Source organism: Crinia signifera, chromosome 4 (assembly GCF_055691185.1).
Source record: "Crinia signifera chromosome 4, ASM5569118v1, whole genome shotgun sequence".
Classification (NCBI taxonomy): domain Eukaryota; kingdom Metazoa; phylum Chordata; class Amphibia; order Anura; family Myobatrachidae; genus Crinia; species Crinia signifera.
Window position 1 is genome coordinate 15,197,280 of NC_139220.1, and position 14,585 is coordinate 15,211,864.

At 50.4% G+C, this 14,585-nt stretch overlaps 1 protein-coding gene across 1 annotated transcript in view; it reads right to left on the reverse strand.

Annotated features, from left to right (window-relative positions):
* Nucleotides 1-583: 583 nt before the first annotated feature.
* Nucleotides 584-14,585, reverse strand: part of CREB3L2 (cAMP responsive element binding protein 3 like 2) — a 44,576-nt gene continuing 30,574 nt past the window's right edge. Inside the window, exons 2-12 of the mRNA XM_083181187.1 lie at nucleotides 13,946-14,162; nucleotides 11,160-11,326; nucleotides 10,853-10,940; nucleotides 10,506-10,693; nucleotides 9,066-9,212; nucleotides 8,635-8,693; nucleotides 8,332-8,400; nucleotides 7,337-7,436; nucleotides 6,006-6,135; nucleotides 5,710-5,923; nucleotides 584-2,105 (exon numbers count right to left, since the gene is read on the reverse strand). Of these exons, the coding sequence (XP_083037313.1) occupies nucleotides 2,033-2,105; nucleotides 5,710-5,923; nucleotides 6,006-6,135; nucleotides 7,337-7,436; nucleotides 8,332-8,400; nucleotides 8,635-8,693; nucleotides 9,066-9,212; nucleotides 10,506-10,693; nucleotides 10,853-10,940; nucleotides 11,160-11,326; nucleotides 13,946-14,162 (1,452 nt within the window). The 3' untranslated portion in view covers nucleotides 584-2,032. The remainder of the gene's footprint in view (nucleotides 2,106-5,709; nucleotides 5,924-6,005; nucleotides 6,136-7,336; nucleotides 7,437-8,331; nucleotides 8,401-8,634; nucleotides 8,694-9,065; nucleotides 9,213-10,505; nucleotides 10,694-10,852; nucleotides 10,941-11,159; nucleotides 11,327-13,945; nucleotides 14,163-14,585) is intronic.

Here is a 14,585-nt window from a genome sequence, read left to right on the forward strand (position 1 = left end):
CCCCTTATGGCGATCCCTCCCCTCCCCCCCTACGGCGATCCCTCCCCCCTACGGTGATCCCTCCCCTCCCCCCTACGGCGATCCCTCCCCTCCCCCCCTACGGCGATCCCTCCCCTCCCCCCCTACGGCGATCCCTCCCCTCCCACGGCGATCCCTCCCCCCTACAGCGATCCCTCCCCTCCCCCCCATACGGCGATCCCTCCCCTCCCCCCATACGGCGATCCCTCCCCTCCCCCCTACGGAGATCCCTCCCCTCCCCCCTACGGCGATCCCTCCCCCCCCCCTACGGCGATCCCTCCCCTCCCCCCTACGGCGATCCCTCCCCTCCCCCCTACGGCGATCCCTCCCCTCCCCCCTACGGCGATCCCTCCCCTCCCCCCTATGGCGATCCCTCCCCCCCTTACGGTGATCCCTCCCCTCCCCCCTATGGCGATCCCTCCCCCCCTTACGGTGATCCCTCCCCTCCCACGGCGATCCCTCCCCCCCATAGTAATCCCTCCCCCTTACGGTGATCCCTCCCCCCTACGGCGATCCCTCCCCCCCTACTGTGATCCCTCCCCTCCATAAATGATCACTCTGCATCCAGAATGCAGCTATATTTTTATTACTTTTTTTTCCTTTTAGGTTTTATATAAAATATTATACCAAAATAAGCGAGAACAAGTGTGGAACAGAAACGTAACCCCTTCAACGTCAGGTGCGAGACACGTGCTGCGCTATAGCACAATGCAGGATAGCGAGATCGAGGACCGTCGGCAACACAAACCACCGGCAGCGACCGAACATTCATTATGGCCTCATCTCTGTTGGATTATCAGCTCGTTACTATAGGACACGATTCTCTTAAGTCTTCTTATTACAACAAATTCCAGGATCCTCTGCTGGCCATTGGCCAGCCACTGACTTGCAAAGGATCATGGGAGTATTAGAGAAACCAGTGGGGTTGGTTTACTAAACGTCTAAAACTGAAAAGTAGTGGTGTTGCTCATAGCATGGTAAGATGTCGTACGGGATAGGTCAAATCTGGTTGCTATGGGCAACCACGCAACTTTTCAGCTTTAGAAAATCTACACCCCACTGTGCTCTTTGGTACAGCGATCGTTGCCAACAGTAACGGACCTCCTCGGCACCTTGGTAACCAGGTATGTGAGGCACTGCGTCGGTAGTAATAATTACGGCTTCAATAACGGACGAGAGTAGCAAATACGACTAATAAATACTATTTACAAAGCAGGAGGGGCAGTTAAGTGGCTACGTGGGGAGGAACGGGGCGGAGAACCACTTGGATTATTGAGAAACATAATTTAATGGACTGTGGCGAGAGACGATCCCGTACCAGAATAATCTGAATGTTCAATAGATCTAGAGTCATGGAGGAGTTGATTGATGGGACAGTATTGTCCAATTATAATCCAGATATAAGGCACTACAGATACAGGGCAAGTGGGCGGAGACTGGGGCTCATTTAGGCCACACCTTCTGGTGTGGACCTGAAAGTCCCAGCAGGACTTGAGACATGAGGTTCCACAACATCTACATGGGGCACAAGTTGGATAAGAATCGTCTTAAAAATATAAATTCTCCTCTGATTTGCCTTCTGTATTTAACCCATTCCCTTCCTGTCCGCTACACATTCCTGGCTCATCTTGAATCGAAACATTTAATAATCCGTTTTATAAATACGTCCATTTCCTGTCCCAAACGTTCTCCTCTTAGGCATTGTCCTGCAGGAGAAGGGTCTGGCAGCCCCCATAGGTCACATTTCGCTGCCGGTCTGTCTCTCCATGGGTGGAGGCGCATGCCTTATTAACGTGCCACTAGCCGCTCCCCTTCCGAGCAGGACTTGACGTCTATGGAATCAGGGCGATACGTTCTGCAGAATCTTCTTCCTTATGGTCATATGCCAGTATCAAGCTTAGAGTCCCAGCCTCCTCCGCCTCACAATGGAGGCACAGTCCGAGGGGCAGTCTCCGTGTGGGAACTTGGGAAATGGGGTTTAGGGGTGTGGGGGGGAAGGGGGAGGAATAGACCATTAGGAAGTTGTGTTTACTCTGTCCAGTTCTATTATTTTCGTCGTCTCATTTTGTCCAAAATCCGAGCTGTACCTGGAAACAAAGAGAAAAAGCAATAAATACGCCTTGGTTAGTAATGTCGTGCCGAGGGTACATAAGAGAACCCACGCCTTCTCCACCCTGCTACAACATGCACTATCCTGAGCCGCTGACAATCACACCCAATTCATTCCATTCTCTCTCCCACTAAGCACTGTGTTACCTGCACCTCTCACCCCTGCTGTACTGCACCTCTCCCACTAAGCACTGTGTTACCTGCACCTCTCACCCCTGCTGTACTGCACCTCTCCCACTAAGCACTGTGTTACCTGCACCTCTCACCCCTGCTGTACTGCACCTCTCACCCCTGCTGTACTGCACCTCTCCCACTAAGCACTGTGTTACCTGCACCTCTCACCCCTGCTGTACTGCACCTCTCCCACTAAGCACTGTGTTACCTGCACCTCTCACCCCTGCTCTACTGCACCTCTCACCCCTGCTGTACTGCACCTCTCCCACTATGCACTGTGTTACCTGCACCTCTCACCCCTGCTGTACTGCAACTCTCCCACTAAGCACTGTGTTACCTGCACCTCTCACCCCTGCTGTACTGCACCTCTCCCACTAAGCACTGTGTTACCTGCACCTCTCACCCCTGCTGTACTGCACCTCTCACCCCTGCTGTACTGCACCTCTCCCACTAAGCACTGTGTTACCTGCACCTCTCACCCCTGCTGTACTGCACCTCTCCCACTAAGCACTGTGTTACCTGCACCTCTCACCCCTGCTGTACTGCACCTCTCCCACTATGCACTGTGTTACCTGCACCTCTCACCCCTGCTGTACTGCAACTCTCCCACTAAGCACTGTGTTACCTGCACCTCTCACCCCTGCTGTACTGCACCTCTCCCACTAAGCACTGTGTTACCTGCACCTCTCACCCCTGCTGTACTGCAACTCTCCCACTAAGCACTGTGTTACCTGCACCTCTCACCCCTGCTGTACTGCACCTCTCCCACTAAGCACTGTGTTACCTGCACCTCTCACCCCTGCTGTACTGCACCTCTCCCACTAAGCACTGTGTTACCTGCACCTCTCACCCCTGCTGTACTGCACCTCTCCCACTAAGCACTGTTACCTGTGCCCTCACCCCTAGTGTACAGCACCTCTCCCACTAAGTACAGTGTTACCTGCACCCTCACCCCTGCTCTACTGCACCTCTCTCTCTCACTAAGCACCGTGTTACCTGCACCTCTCCCACTAAGCACTGTGTTACCTGTGCCCTCACCCCTGCTGTACTACACCTCTCCCACTAACAAGCATATTATCTGCACCCCTCACCCCTGCTGTACTGCACCTCTCCCACTAAGCAGTGTTACCTGCACCCTCACACCTGCTCTACTGCACCTCTCTCACTAAGCACCAAGTTACCTGTACCTCTCTCCCCTGCTGTACTGCACCTCTCCCACTATGCACTGTGTTACCTGCACCTCTCACCCCTGCTGTACTGCAACTCTCCCACTAAGCACTGTGTTACCTGCACCTCTCACCCCTGCTGTACTGCACCTCTCCCACTAAGCACTGTGTTACCTGCACCTCTCACCCCTGCTGTACTGCAACTCTCCCACTAAGCACTGTGTTACCTGCACCTCTCACCCCTGCTGTACTGCACCTCTCCCACTAAGCACTGTGTTACCTGCACCTCTCACCCCTGCTGTACTGCACCTCTCCCACTAAGCACTGTGTTACCTGCACCTCTCACCCCTGCTGTACTGCACCTCTCCCACTAAGCACTGTTACCTGTGCCCTCACCCCTAGTGTACAGCACCTCTCCCACTAAGTACAGTGTTACCTGCACCCTCACCCCTGCTCTACTGCACCTCTCTCTCTCACTAAGCACCGTGTTACCTGCACCTCTCCCACTAAGCACTGTGTTACCTGTGCCCTCACCCCTGCTGTACTACACCTCTCCCACTAACAAGCATATTATCTGCACCCCTCACCCCTGCTGTACTGCACCTCTCCCACTAAGCAGTGTTACCTGCACCCTCACACCTGCTCTACTGCACCTCTCTCACTAAGCACCAAGTTACCTGTACCTCTCTCCCCTGCTGTACTGCACCTCTCCCACTAAGCACTGTGTTACCTGTGCCCTCACCCCTAGTGTACTGCACCTCTCTCACTAAGCACAGTGTTATCTGCACCTCTCCCACTAAGCACCGTGTTACCTGCACCTCTCACCCCTGCTGTACTGCACCTCTCCTACCAAGAACCATATTATCTGCACCCCTAACCCCTGCTGTACTGCACCTCTCCCACTAAGCACTGTATTACCTGCACCCCTCACCCCTGCTGTACTGCACCTCTCCCACTAAGCACTGTATTACCTGCGCCCTCACCCCTGCTGTACTGCACCTCTCCCACTAAGCACCGTATTACCTGCACCCCTCACCCCTGCTCTACTGCACCTCTCACCCCTGCTGTACTGCAACTCTCCCACTAAGCACTGTGTTACCTGCACCTCTCACCCCTGCTGTACTGCACCTCTCCCACTAAGCACTGTGTTACCTGCACCTCTCACCCCTGCTGTACTGCACCTCTCCCACTAAGCACTGTGTTACCTGCACCTCTCACCCCTGCTGTACTGCACCTCTCCCACTAAGCACTGTTACCTGTGCCCTCACCCCTAGTGTACAGCACCTCTCCCACTAAGTACAGTGTTACCTGCACCCTCACCCCTGCTCTACTGCACCTCTCTCACTAAGCACCGTGTTACCTGCACCTCTCTCCCCATATGTACTGCACCTCTCCCACTAAGCACTGTGTTACCTGTGCCCTCACCCCTGCTGTACTACACCTCTCCCACTAACAAGCATATTATCTGCACCCCTCACCCCTGCTGTACTGCACCTCTCCCACTAAGCAGTGTTACCTGCACCCTCACACCTGCTCTACTGCACCTCTCTCACTAAGCACCAAGTTACCTGTACCTCTCTCCCCTGCTGTACTGCACCTCTCCCACTAAGCACTGTGTTACCTGTGCCCTCACCCCTAGTGTACTGCACCTCTCTCACTAAGCACCGTGTTATCTGCACCTCTCCCACTAAGCACCGTGTTACCTGCACCTCTCACCCCTGCTGTACTGCACCTCTCCTACTAAGAACCATATTATCTGCACCCCTAACCCCTGCTGTACTGCACCTCTCCCACTAAGCACTGTATTACCTGCACCCCTCACCCCTGCTGTACTGCACCTCTCCCACTAAGCACCGTATTACCTGCACCCCTCACCCTGCTGTACTACGTCCCTCCCACTAAGCACTGTGTTACCTGTGCCCTCGACTCTCCCACTAAGCACCGTATTACCTGAAGCCCTCACCCCTGCTGTACTACACCTCTCCCACTAAGCACTGTGTTTCCTACGCCCTCGACTCTCCCACTAAGCACCGTGTTTCCTGTATGAGAGTTCGGACTTTTAGTTTTAATGCATCAGGTGAAGTGTGCATAATATTAATGTGTGCGGTCACAGCGCACAATGCGCTCCTAGTTCAATCTCTACCTGGATAGCATCTCTCATATCTGTAGTTCCCCAGACCTCTACATTCCGCCGTCTCCTCCCGGATCCCCATGTACAGTCTGAGCAGCCTGCACCTCTCACCTGTGCCGTAGTGCACCTTCCCGGCTGCTGTCATTGGAAGCCATGTGCGACTTCTCCTGGGAGCGGCTGAGCTCCTCTAGGGACGCCGCACGGTGCTGAGCAATCATCTCTGCGCTCCTCTCCCAGATGTCGCGGGTCTCCACGGACACTGCGGAGCTATGCAGCTCTTCCCAGCCGTGATGCTCCTCGAAGATCAGGAGATTTCTGGAGCGCACTAAGAGAGAACACCGCCGTCAGTGACCGATCAATACACATCTCGTAGGGGGGCAGGGACTGCTCGTCATGACATCACTCACCTATCGATGCCGCATAGGACTCAGGCAGTGAATGCGGGCTCTGCTCTTGTACTGTCCTGGTGGCTGATGGGTAGGGGTCAAAGGTCTGCGTGAAGCTACCAAAAATGACTGCAAAGCACAGTACCACCACCTGGGGGAGCACACGAGGCAAAGATTAGGTGTCAAACATAGGAGAATTCACTTCTCACAGGTGTTAGATGTATTAACTCTGGTGAAAAGATAAAGTGGAGATAAATTAGGAGGCGATAATTACCAGCCAATCAGCTAGGTTTGAAAAATGACAGTTAAGAGCTGATTGGCTGGTGCGTTATCTCCTTCAACTTGATCTCTTCACCACGCGGAGACGTACTAATCAGCTCCTAACTGTCATGTTACAAGATGTGTTTGAAAAATGTATCTCTCTCTACTTTATCATTCGCCACGTGGAATTATACATCCCAGCATGCCTTTCCACAGGTTTAGCATGCCCTAATAGCAAATGTGCGGCAGGGCATGCTGGGATGTGTAGTTCCACAGCAGCTGGAGGGCTGCATTTTGGACACCCACACGTTCATAATACACAAGAATAACTCACAACATATTTAGGTTGATCTCTAAAATAAAATCTCTATTTAAACACAATTTGCATGTGCGATTCTTGTTCTTATTTAAAATAAATGGAATTAAAAAGACGGACTTTAATTATTAATCTGTCTGATTGGCCCCTTTCCAATCCTAGCCATATAGATATAGATATGAGGTCCTGCGTCAAACACATCCAGATCTGCAGGACCAGAATTATTTTTATGAGCAGAAATACGACGGGCCTTCAATTAGATTAAAAGTCGCCCTTTTTGTGGGACAAACGTTATACCGGCGAACACGGCCTAGTGACTGGTTCCGTATTATGGATAAACTCCTGGATTATATCAGTGCGTAGGACGGTAACACGGCACTGTAGACCTATTTGGCTTATGCCACGCAGAGAAGTACAGTGAGATACTGAGCCCTGCTTAGATCTTGTTACATTATATGTAGAACGATCCGGATAAGTGGGTAACAATGTAATAGAAACCACAGCAAGGACAGGACCGGCGTAAATGAATCCTTTAGAGAAATCTAAGGTTAGAAAAACTGCAGTATAAATAATAGCCGTCTCTCAGGCGGTGTAGTCTGGACAGACCAGTCCAGTATCTCATTCGTCAATGATGTCACTAGTTCCTTGGTGATGTCACTAGTAGTTCCTAAGGAGCGGATAGGCTGAATGTCATCTCAGCCTAGAGAACGTCTCAGCTGTACGTATGTAGCATTAACAGGATATATAGCACTGAATACGGGAGGCTAACACTCACCATGAGGCAGGTGCCGGTTTGGGTGCTCGCGGCTTTGCACGAGCGGGAGACCTTGCCGGCCACCATCGCCTGGAGACGCTGCAGCTGCTGCAAGAGAGTCCTGTGGATAGAGAAGAAGATTTGGAAATGAAGGACGATCATTTTGCAGCCAAAGTTTTTTAATACATGGATGCATATGTTATACCCGCTGTGAAGGCTTTGGGGGGAGGCAAGGGTGCCAGGGAGGATGTAGTGCATGACAGGAGAGTCAGTGGGTGGCCATGGGTGATGGGGAATGAGAGGCAAAGGGAGTGGATGACAGGGAGAGGCAATGGGTGGCAGAGGGAGAGAGGTTGTGGCGGTGGCTAACAAGGAGATGCAGAAGGTGGCAGGGAGAGGCAGATGGTGACTAGGGAGAAGCAGCGGGTAACAGAGATGGCAGGATGAGACAGGGTGACTAGGGATAAACCGTGGGTGACGGGGAAGGCAGAGGGAGACAGAGGGTGACTAAGGAGAGGCAGTGAATGACAATCATGGTAGTGGGGACAGGAATAAGGCAGAGGGTGACTAGGGAGAGGCAGAGGGTGATAGGAGGGGCACAGACTCCTGCTGGCTGCCGGGTTCACCTGTAAGTTTCCAGATGCCCCAGGACCCGATAGCACCCCCAGATGAGTGCCTCCTATCTCTACGCCAGTGAGCCCAGGAAGTGACAGACAAGTCAACTGCTTTTCCAGACTCCTTGTACCACTGGCTGAGAGATCAGAGGGGTCATCCAGAAACATGGAGTCGCAACCTACTATGGGTCAAGACTCACGGCCTGAGAACCACTGGTCTAGAACAAGCTGTCGGATATTCACCATGGCACCTAGGTTGCTATTCAGCGATTGCAGGATTTGCTGTATGCAACAGCTAAATACACGCAGGACAAAAGATGAGGTTCGCAAAACAAAACAAAACTTCGGCCTAGTGGCAAGGGTTTGTATTACAAGTAACAGAAGCCGGAACAATCATCTCACCTGTTAGTGGTCTCCAAGACCTCCACCTTCTTCCGCAGGTCGCTGTTTTCGGAGGAGCAGTTCTCAACCCTGCGGCGGAAAGACAACAAGTTTACCCATCAGAGCCAGACCGGCGGTACCAATATCTCACATGGGAATTCCTCAGAACGATTGTGTGACATAGATGTGCACCACAGTAATGGGGACCTCATTGACTAGTCCCCTCATTTGCATAACATGCCACAGACAACAACATAAGGATAACATTAGGAATTCTTCGTGCCCGAGTAATTCATGGTTAGACGGAGCTGGTGATATATTTACCTTTTTTCTAGACTGTCCATGTATTCCTTCTTCTTCCTGCGGCTCTCCTGGGCAGAGATCTGGGGAGAGATATAGGTATTGTGTCATGCCAGGATTGCAGGATTACGCTGTCCGGACGGTACAGAACTTATGTGCTAGTAAAAGTATTATTATCATAACTAACACCGCACAGAATACGGACATAAGGCCTAATTCCTTTTGTTACCATGTGAGGGGATGTACGCAAAACCATCCCTTCACATGCGGCCGAAAATTAATTCGATGGTCGCCTCCCCATCGGTAATTAAAAGTCAGTCAGAACTGACTTATTTCTGTCTGAGTCTGCCGAAGAAGGGGGAGGGCACAGACGTCAATGTGACATCAGCTGGGAACGCATCGGCCAGTCTACGTTCTCAGGGAAACGCCCAGCCCAAAGACCACCCACTCCGCACCTTGTTTTTGATCTTCCTGCGGATTTTCTTCAGCGCCTTCTCCTCAGCCTTTGTGAGGGGCAGCTTAGTGGGGATGGGGTATCCTTCCGCCACCAGGGTCCTCTTTTCCTCGTCGGTCAGCATCAGGGGCCCAGTTCCTTGAAGTTTCTGCAGAAGATTACATAGAACAACGACGGTGTTAGAAGCCCAAATTACCAAGAAGGGACATTAAAGCACGCGCAAGCCTAATGCTGCCCCAAAGGCACATTACTGTAATGTTGCTCCGTCTATTTGACGGGCTGGTAACTAGTATACAAGTAACCCTTTAGTTTAAATAAAATCTACAGATTCAGCGCAATACCTGCACACTGCCTGTAGGTGGCGGTGTTTGCTCTCTTTATCCCAAGCATCTCCTGTTACACTGGCACCATACATATATCTATAAATCAGTATACTACAACATAAACACCAGGGGGCTGTGTTCTAAACCACTAACACCAATTGCAGGGTTTATTCCATGTGAACGAGATTACATTTAGGAGCCGTCTACAGCGCTATATGAAGACGTATACTGACAGAATATCCTGCATTTACACTGACATTTTGCAGGGGAATGTGTTTAAGCGCCAGCTGTGTGTGGAAGTGTGAGTCAGTGTCAGCAATGAATAGGACCATTGTGTCCCCGTGATGAGGCAATGGCTGTACAGATATAGATAGATATATATATACGCGCTGCACAATGACTCACAAAATCTCCGTCAGCTGGAGAACAGATTCCGGCCTGCGAGGAGCCCCCCCGAGGACAGCGCGTCACCAGGGGGAGGGTCTAATGTAGTCTAGAACGGTTCATTCATAACGTAGTGCAAGTACCACACATGCGCTGTAACCCGTAGCAACCATAGGTTAGCTTTCTTCAATATATCGGTTGCTAAGCGTGGGGGGGTCAGCGGGCCACGCGGTACACTTTGACGGTGTCCATGTCGACTTTGGGACAAAAACTGAAAAACTCATGATTTTTTTGACTGTTGACCTTAGCCATGTCGACCTTCTGTCCACCCAATGGGTCGACCCAATCACCCGAGTCAATAAGTAGCTAACTGTCATTTTTCAAACAGTCTGTCATCTGGCAGTTAGGCACTTATTGGCGAATATTGTATCTTCCATTCACTTTATCTCTCTGCAAGACTTCGTACATAGACCCTTCTATCTCTCTAAACCTTGATACGTTGTTTCCATGACCGGATTTAAATTATACAGTTCCAAGAAATACATCAATCTCCGTCCGTTTGGAGCAAACGTTCTAATCTGCCCAGTACACCAACCGAAAGGTGACCTGTGGAGACCCCGGCTATACCTACATGACGGGAAGCCGCTATACAGAGACCCAATGACAGGACAGGTAGGAGGGGAGCCCGGAACTACCTGCACAGACAGAACTAAGGTAGAATGAGAGGGACTTACATGCGGAGCAGTGAGCAGAGGGGAGTTGGAGAGAGCAGACGGGTTGCGAGCGGTCACTTTGCTTCCGGACGGTGACTGGACGGGGCTGGCGGGTGGAAGGGACCGGCTGGGGCTCTGACCCCCCTCGGAGTCACTCCCGTGGCTGCTGGGGGGAGTAGGGGGCAGTTGTAGACTATCAGAGGAGGCAGCTGGATGAGGGGACAAAAGCAACATGGTTACAATCACAAAAAGGACCGAAAAACAAATTAGAGACAACATTAATCCGTAACCACTGAAAGAGGACTACGGCTCACATCACCGTGTGGGGTACGGTACCGGCGCAGAGGGGGGAGGGGAGGTGTACCCACCTTCTTTTGGGCACAAGTTCAGGAACTGATCCACTTCGTGAGGTTCCAGCTTGATTTCCGGCAGGGACTTTGGAGTCAAAGGTTTATGCTGGAAGGAAACAAGAAGTCACTATAAGGACCGGACTTTACCTGTGCACCATTTACACATCCGTCCTCGGACCGGGGACATTATAACGGAGCAGTGAGAAATGGGCAGCGCCATCACTTGATGTGTTTGCCCGTCGCCGGCCAGCAAGTGGCAAAGCTGGGGGCATACTGCCCTTATTATTGGGTGCCATGTACACATATATACAGAGGTGAATCTTACCTGCTCAGGCACTGGCAGCACTTCCATCTGCAGCGGCGCGGTTATCGGGCTGACTGTCAAGGTGACAGAAGGGGCAAGGCCCGGCCTCTCCTCACTGGGCACCTCCATCTTGATTTTGGTTGGTGTGAGCCGTCCTCCCAGGCACCAGTCATCCCCAGCGAGATCCCCTGCGGAGGGAACGGTATAAGCTCAGAAAGGCGGGAATGAGGTCCAGCATTGTTATATGGCAGCAGATATTATATGGGACAAGAGAGTGCGCCCGCTGTCCTCACACCTTGGGGGCAGCCATTTTGGTGTGGAACCAACAGTTATAGGACTGCAGCATATACAAACACTAGAAGTCTGTGGGTAGGATACATAGGGCCACAGAATAAATACTCCCAACCTATTACCAATTTATACTATTTACACCAGCAGAAGGGAAGTCATTTTCTGCTGCACATCTCACTTCCTGGGCGGTTCCCTGGCGAGGACAGTGCTGAGTATATGGGGAATGCAAACATTTGCAAGATGCATGGAGTAATAAGCTTGCGGCCTGGACAATATTTAGTGGTCGTGGGAAGCATAGGACAAGTAATATATACAAAATTGGCTCCTGTATACTGTACTGTACTGTATATCACTCTGTGAATCTGGTTACCCACCGCCGGTCTGTTAGGACCACAGAGAGATGGGGACTTCAGTTTTGCATTGAACAGCAGGGAAGTTGTATTGCGGAGGGTGGTCATGTCTGAATTTCGATATTTTCAATAGTGAGTCAACGTTGTGTTGACATTGGGATTTCAAATGTAAACTTAACCCTAACTGTAATTGCAGCCTTAACCCTGTTTAGCCCTAACCTTAGAAGTCCCACGTCGACATATCTGGCTGTCGGCATTCACAATGTTGAAATAATGTCAGTGTCAGCATTCCGAATTTCAACTGTAAATTCAAACCCAATGTACTAGGACTAGTCCTAGAATCCTGGGACTGTCCCCACAATTATACAAGACGCTGGGACAATCCCAGTATCGTCACACACTGCTAGGTAATGTATAACCATCAGACACTGTGAAATAACCATTGGTGACATTTCTTTATGACCTATATAATGTCACAGGGCTATAATAGTACATGACGGAGAGCCGGGGACCTGTCAGCCACTCAGCGAGGTGGGAATAACACAAGCCTGACGTCAGCAGCACAACGTCCTCTGTCATTAGACTTTAACCCCTGCCTGGACCTTGTGTGCTCCGTTGTCGGATGATCTCAGCGTAGGTGGAGAAGCAGGAACATTAGTACTATGTGAATACGTTATATACCCGTGTCAGGCTTACTGTGAAATGTCACACATTGCTCGGTGATGGAAATGTCACATACAAACAGGTAAATGGGCAAAACCATACTGCACTGCAGATGGGGCAGATGTAACATGTGCAGAGAGTTAGATTCGGGTGAGGGTGTTCAAACAGATCTAAATTGCAGTGTAAAAATATACATGTGTTGGCTACATGCAAAAGCAGTCTGTATTTACCCTGCACAGAAACAATCTAAATGCATTTGCTTCCCTTGCATGGTAAGATGATCTGTTCCTGAATTAGGCCCATTGTCCAAACAATAGCCGGCAGTTACACCTCTCACCTCAGCCCTTTCTGGCGGGGGCATCATTGCTGACATACTATAGATTGTAAGCTTGTGAGCAGGGCCCTCCTACCTCTATGTCGGTTGGTTTCTACCCAGTATGTTTTATCACTGTTGTTTCCAATTGTAAAGCGCAACGGAACATGCTGCGCTATATAAGAAACTGTAAATAAATAAAAATATATAGTACAGTGGCTTCCCACAGACACTTTGCTCAATCCTTTTTTTATTTTAAGCACTCATGTCCAACTGTCCAATGTGGGTGCGATCTGCTGCAGCATTGCAGAGGTGTGCGCATATTTGCCTTACAAAGTAGCCCCTGGATCGATGTACCAACAATCTTTGTGCGCGGTACTATGGAAGCTCACTAAATCTGGCAATGTCGGCTTCGTGCTGCAATTCGCTCGCTTGACCGTTGAGCCCTGTGATCTTTGGCTTTATTGAATCACCCCCTATCAATCCTGCATCATAGTAAAGGGGCACAAATAAAGAAAACAGAATAATATAGAACTTGAACTCAGGACATTAACAGGTAAAAACCTTTTTTTACCACATTACCGTCAGGATGACAGCTGTGGGGTGTGTGTGACTGGCAGCCATACTTCTGATTCTCCAGAGATTTAGAAAATGGGGCTTAAAAAAATGATGAACGCTGAATAAAAGATCTTTTGGTACTGGTTTCCTAGCACGGCGCCACCGATTTTTTTTAAGTACCTTAACTTAAGGCATGCGATCAACCGGACGGGCGCCGTGCTAGGAAACAAGTACCGATCTTTTATGGGACTGCAGCTCTAAAAACATGGTAGACATATGGTGGACAGGCCAGATATTTATTGAGCTGTACCCTTCATTTATGAAGGTGCTGGTGGTGGCAGCCATTTTGTGCCCTTAAGATCTAGCCTATCAGCTCTCCAGTAACAGATGACATCACAGCCAGCATTGAGGCTCACACCCTGGTGATCGCACAGGCCCAACGACTATAGATACTAGTGTAGGCCAAACAATGACTTCTACTAGGCAAACATGTAACATGCTTACTCCATGGTTACCCTGCATTAGTTCGGGAGCGTGTAAAGTGTCTCGTTCCAAGCATTTGATAAGCTCACAAGTTATGCACCCCACAGACACCCGTTTTTATAGACCCGTCTATTACCCACTCATCGTACCATCGCTAAAGTTGTCATCAGACGAGCCATGGGTGAAGGGGGACTGGGGGCGAGAATCCCCACACAGGGAGTAGCTGTGTTCTGCCTTGATCATAGGGGAGGGGGACCCCGGATTCTCCACTTCCATCATTTCATACTTCTCCGTCAGGAATGGGTCCCCTATAAGCTGTCCCAGGGCATCCAAGAGGGCAGTGTCATCGAGCAGCTCGGAGAAGGGCTGTGGAGAAAACATTAGGGAGTCAGTTCATTTCCAGGTGGCATGGTGCAGCGAGCAACCACATTAGTGCATTGTACAATGAACACAATCTGAATGCATAGACAACTATATTGCTTTTCCCCAGCAACACGGCAGGACTGGCACAGTGCTTGTCCCAGTCATCTCCCCCCCAGTCGTTCCCCGCCCTCATTATGCTCGACAGAAAAGATATTACAGTATGTAACCCAGTTATAATCACACTTGGATTACAGTCTGGAACCAGGAATACGGATGTGCCACATACATCTATCCTCCGTGCAATACAATTTGCGAGAGTTCTGTGTGACTCTGTAACCCGGGCATCTTTATCTGTGCATTTTGCAGTTTAATAGCCTCAACGGAGTGAATAGGACACACAAGCAGCTTCTGCTGATAAAAATATGC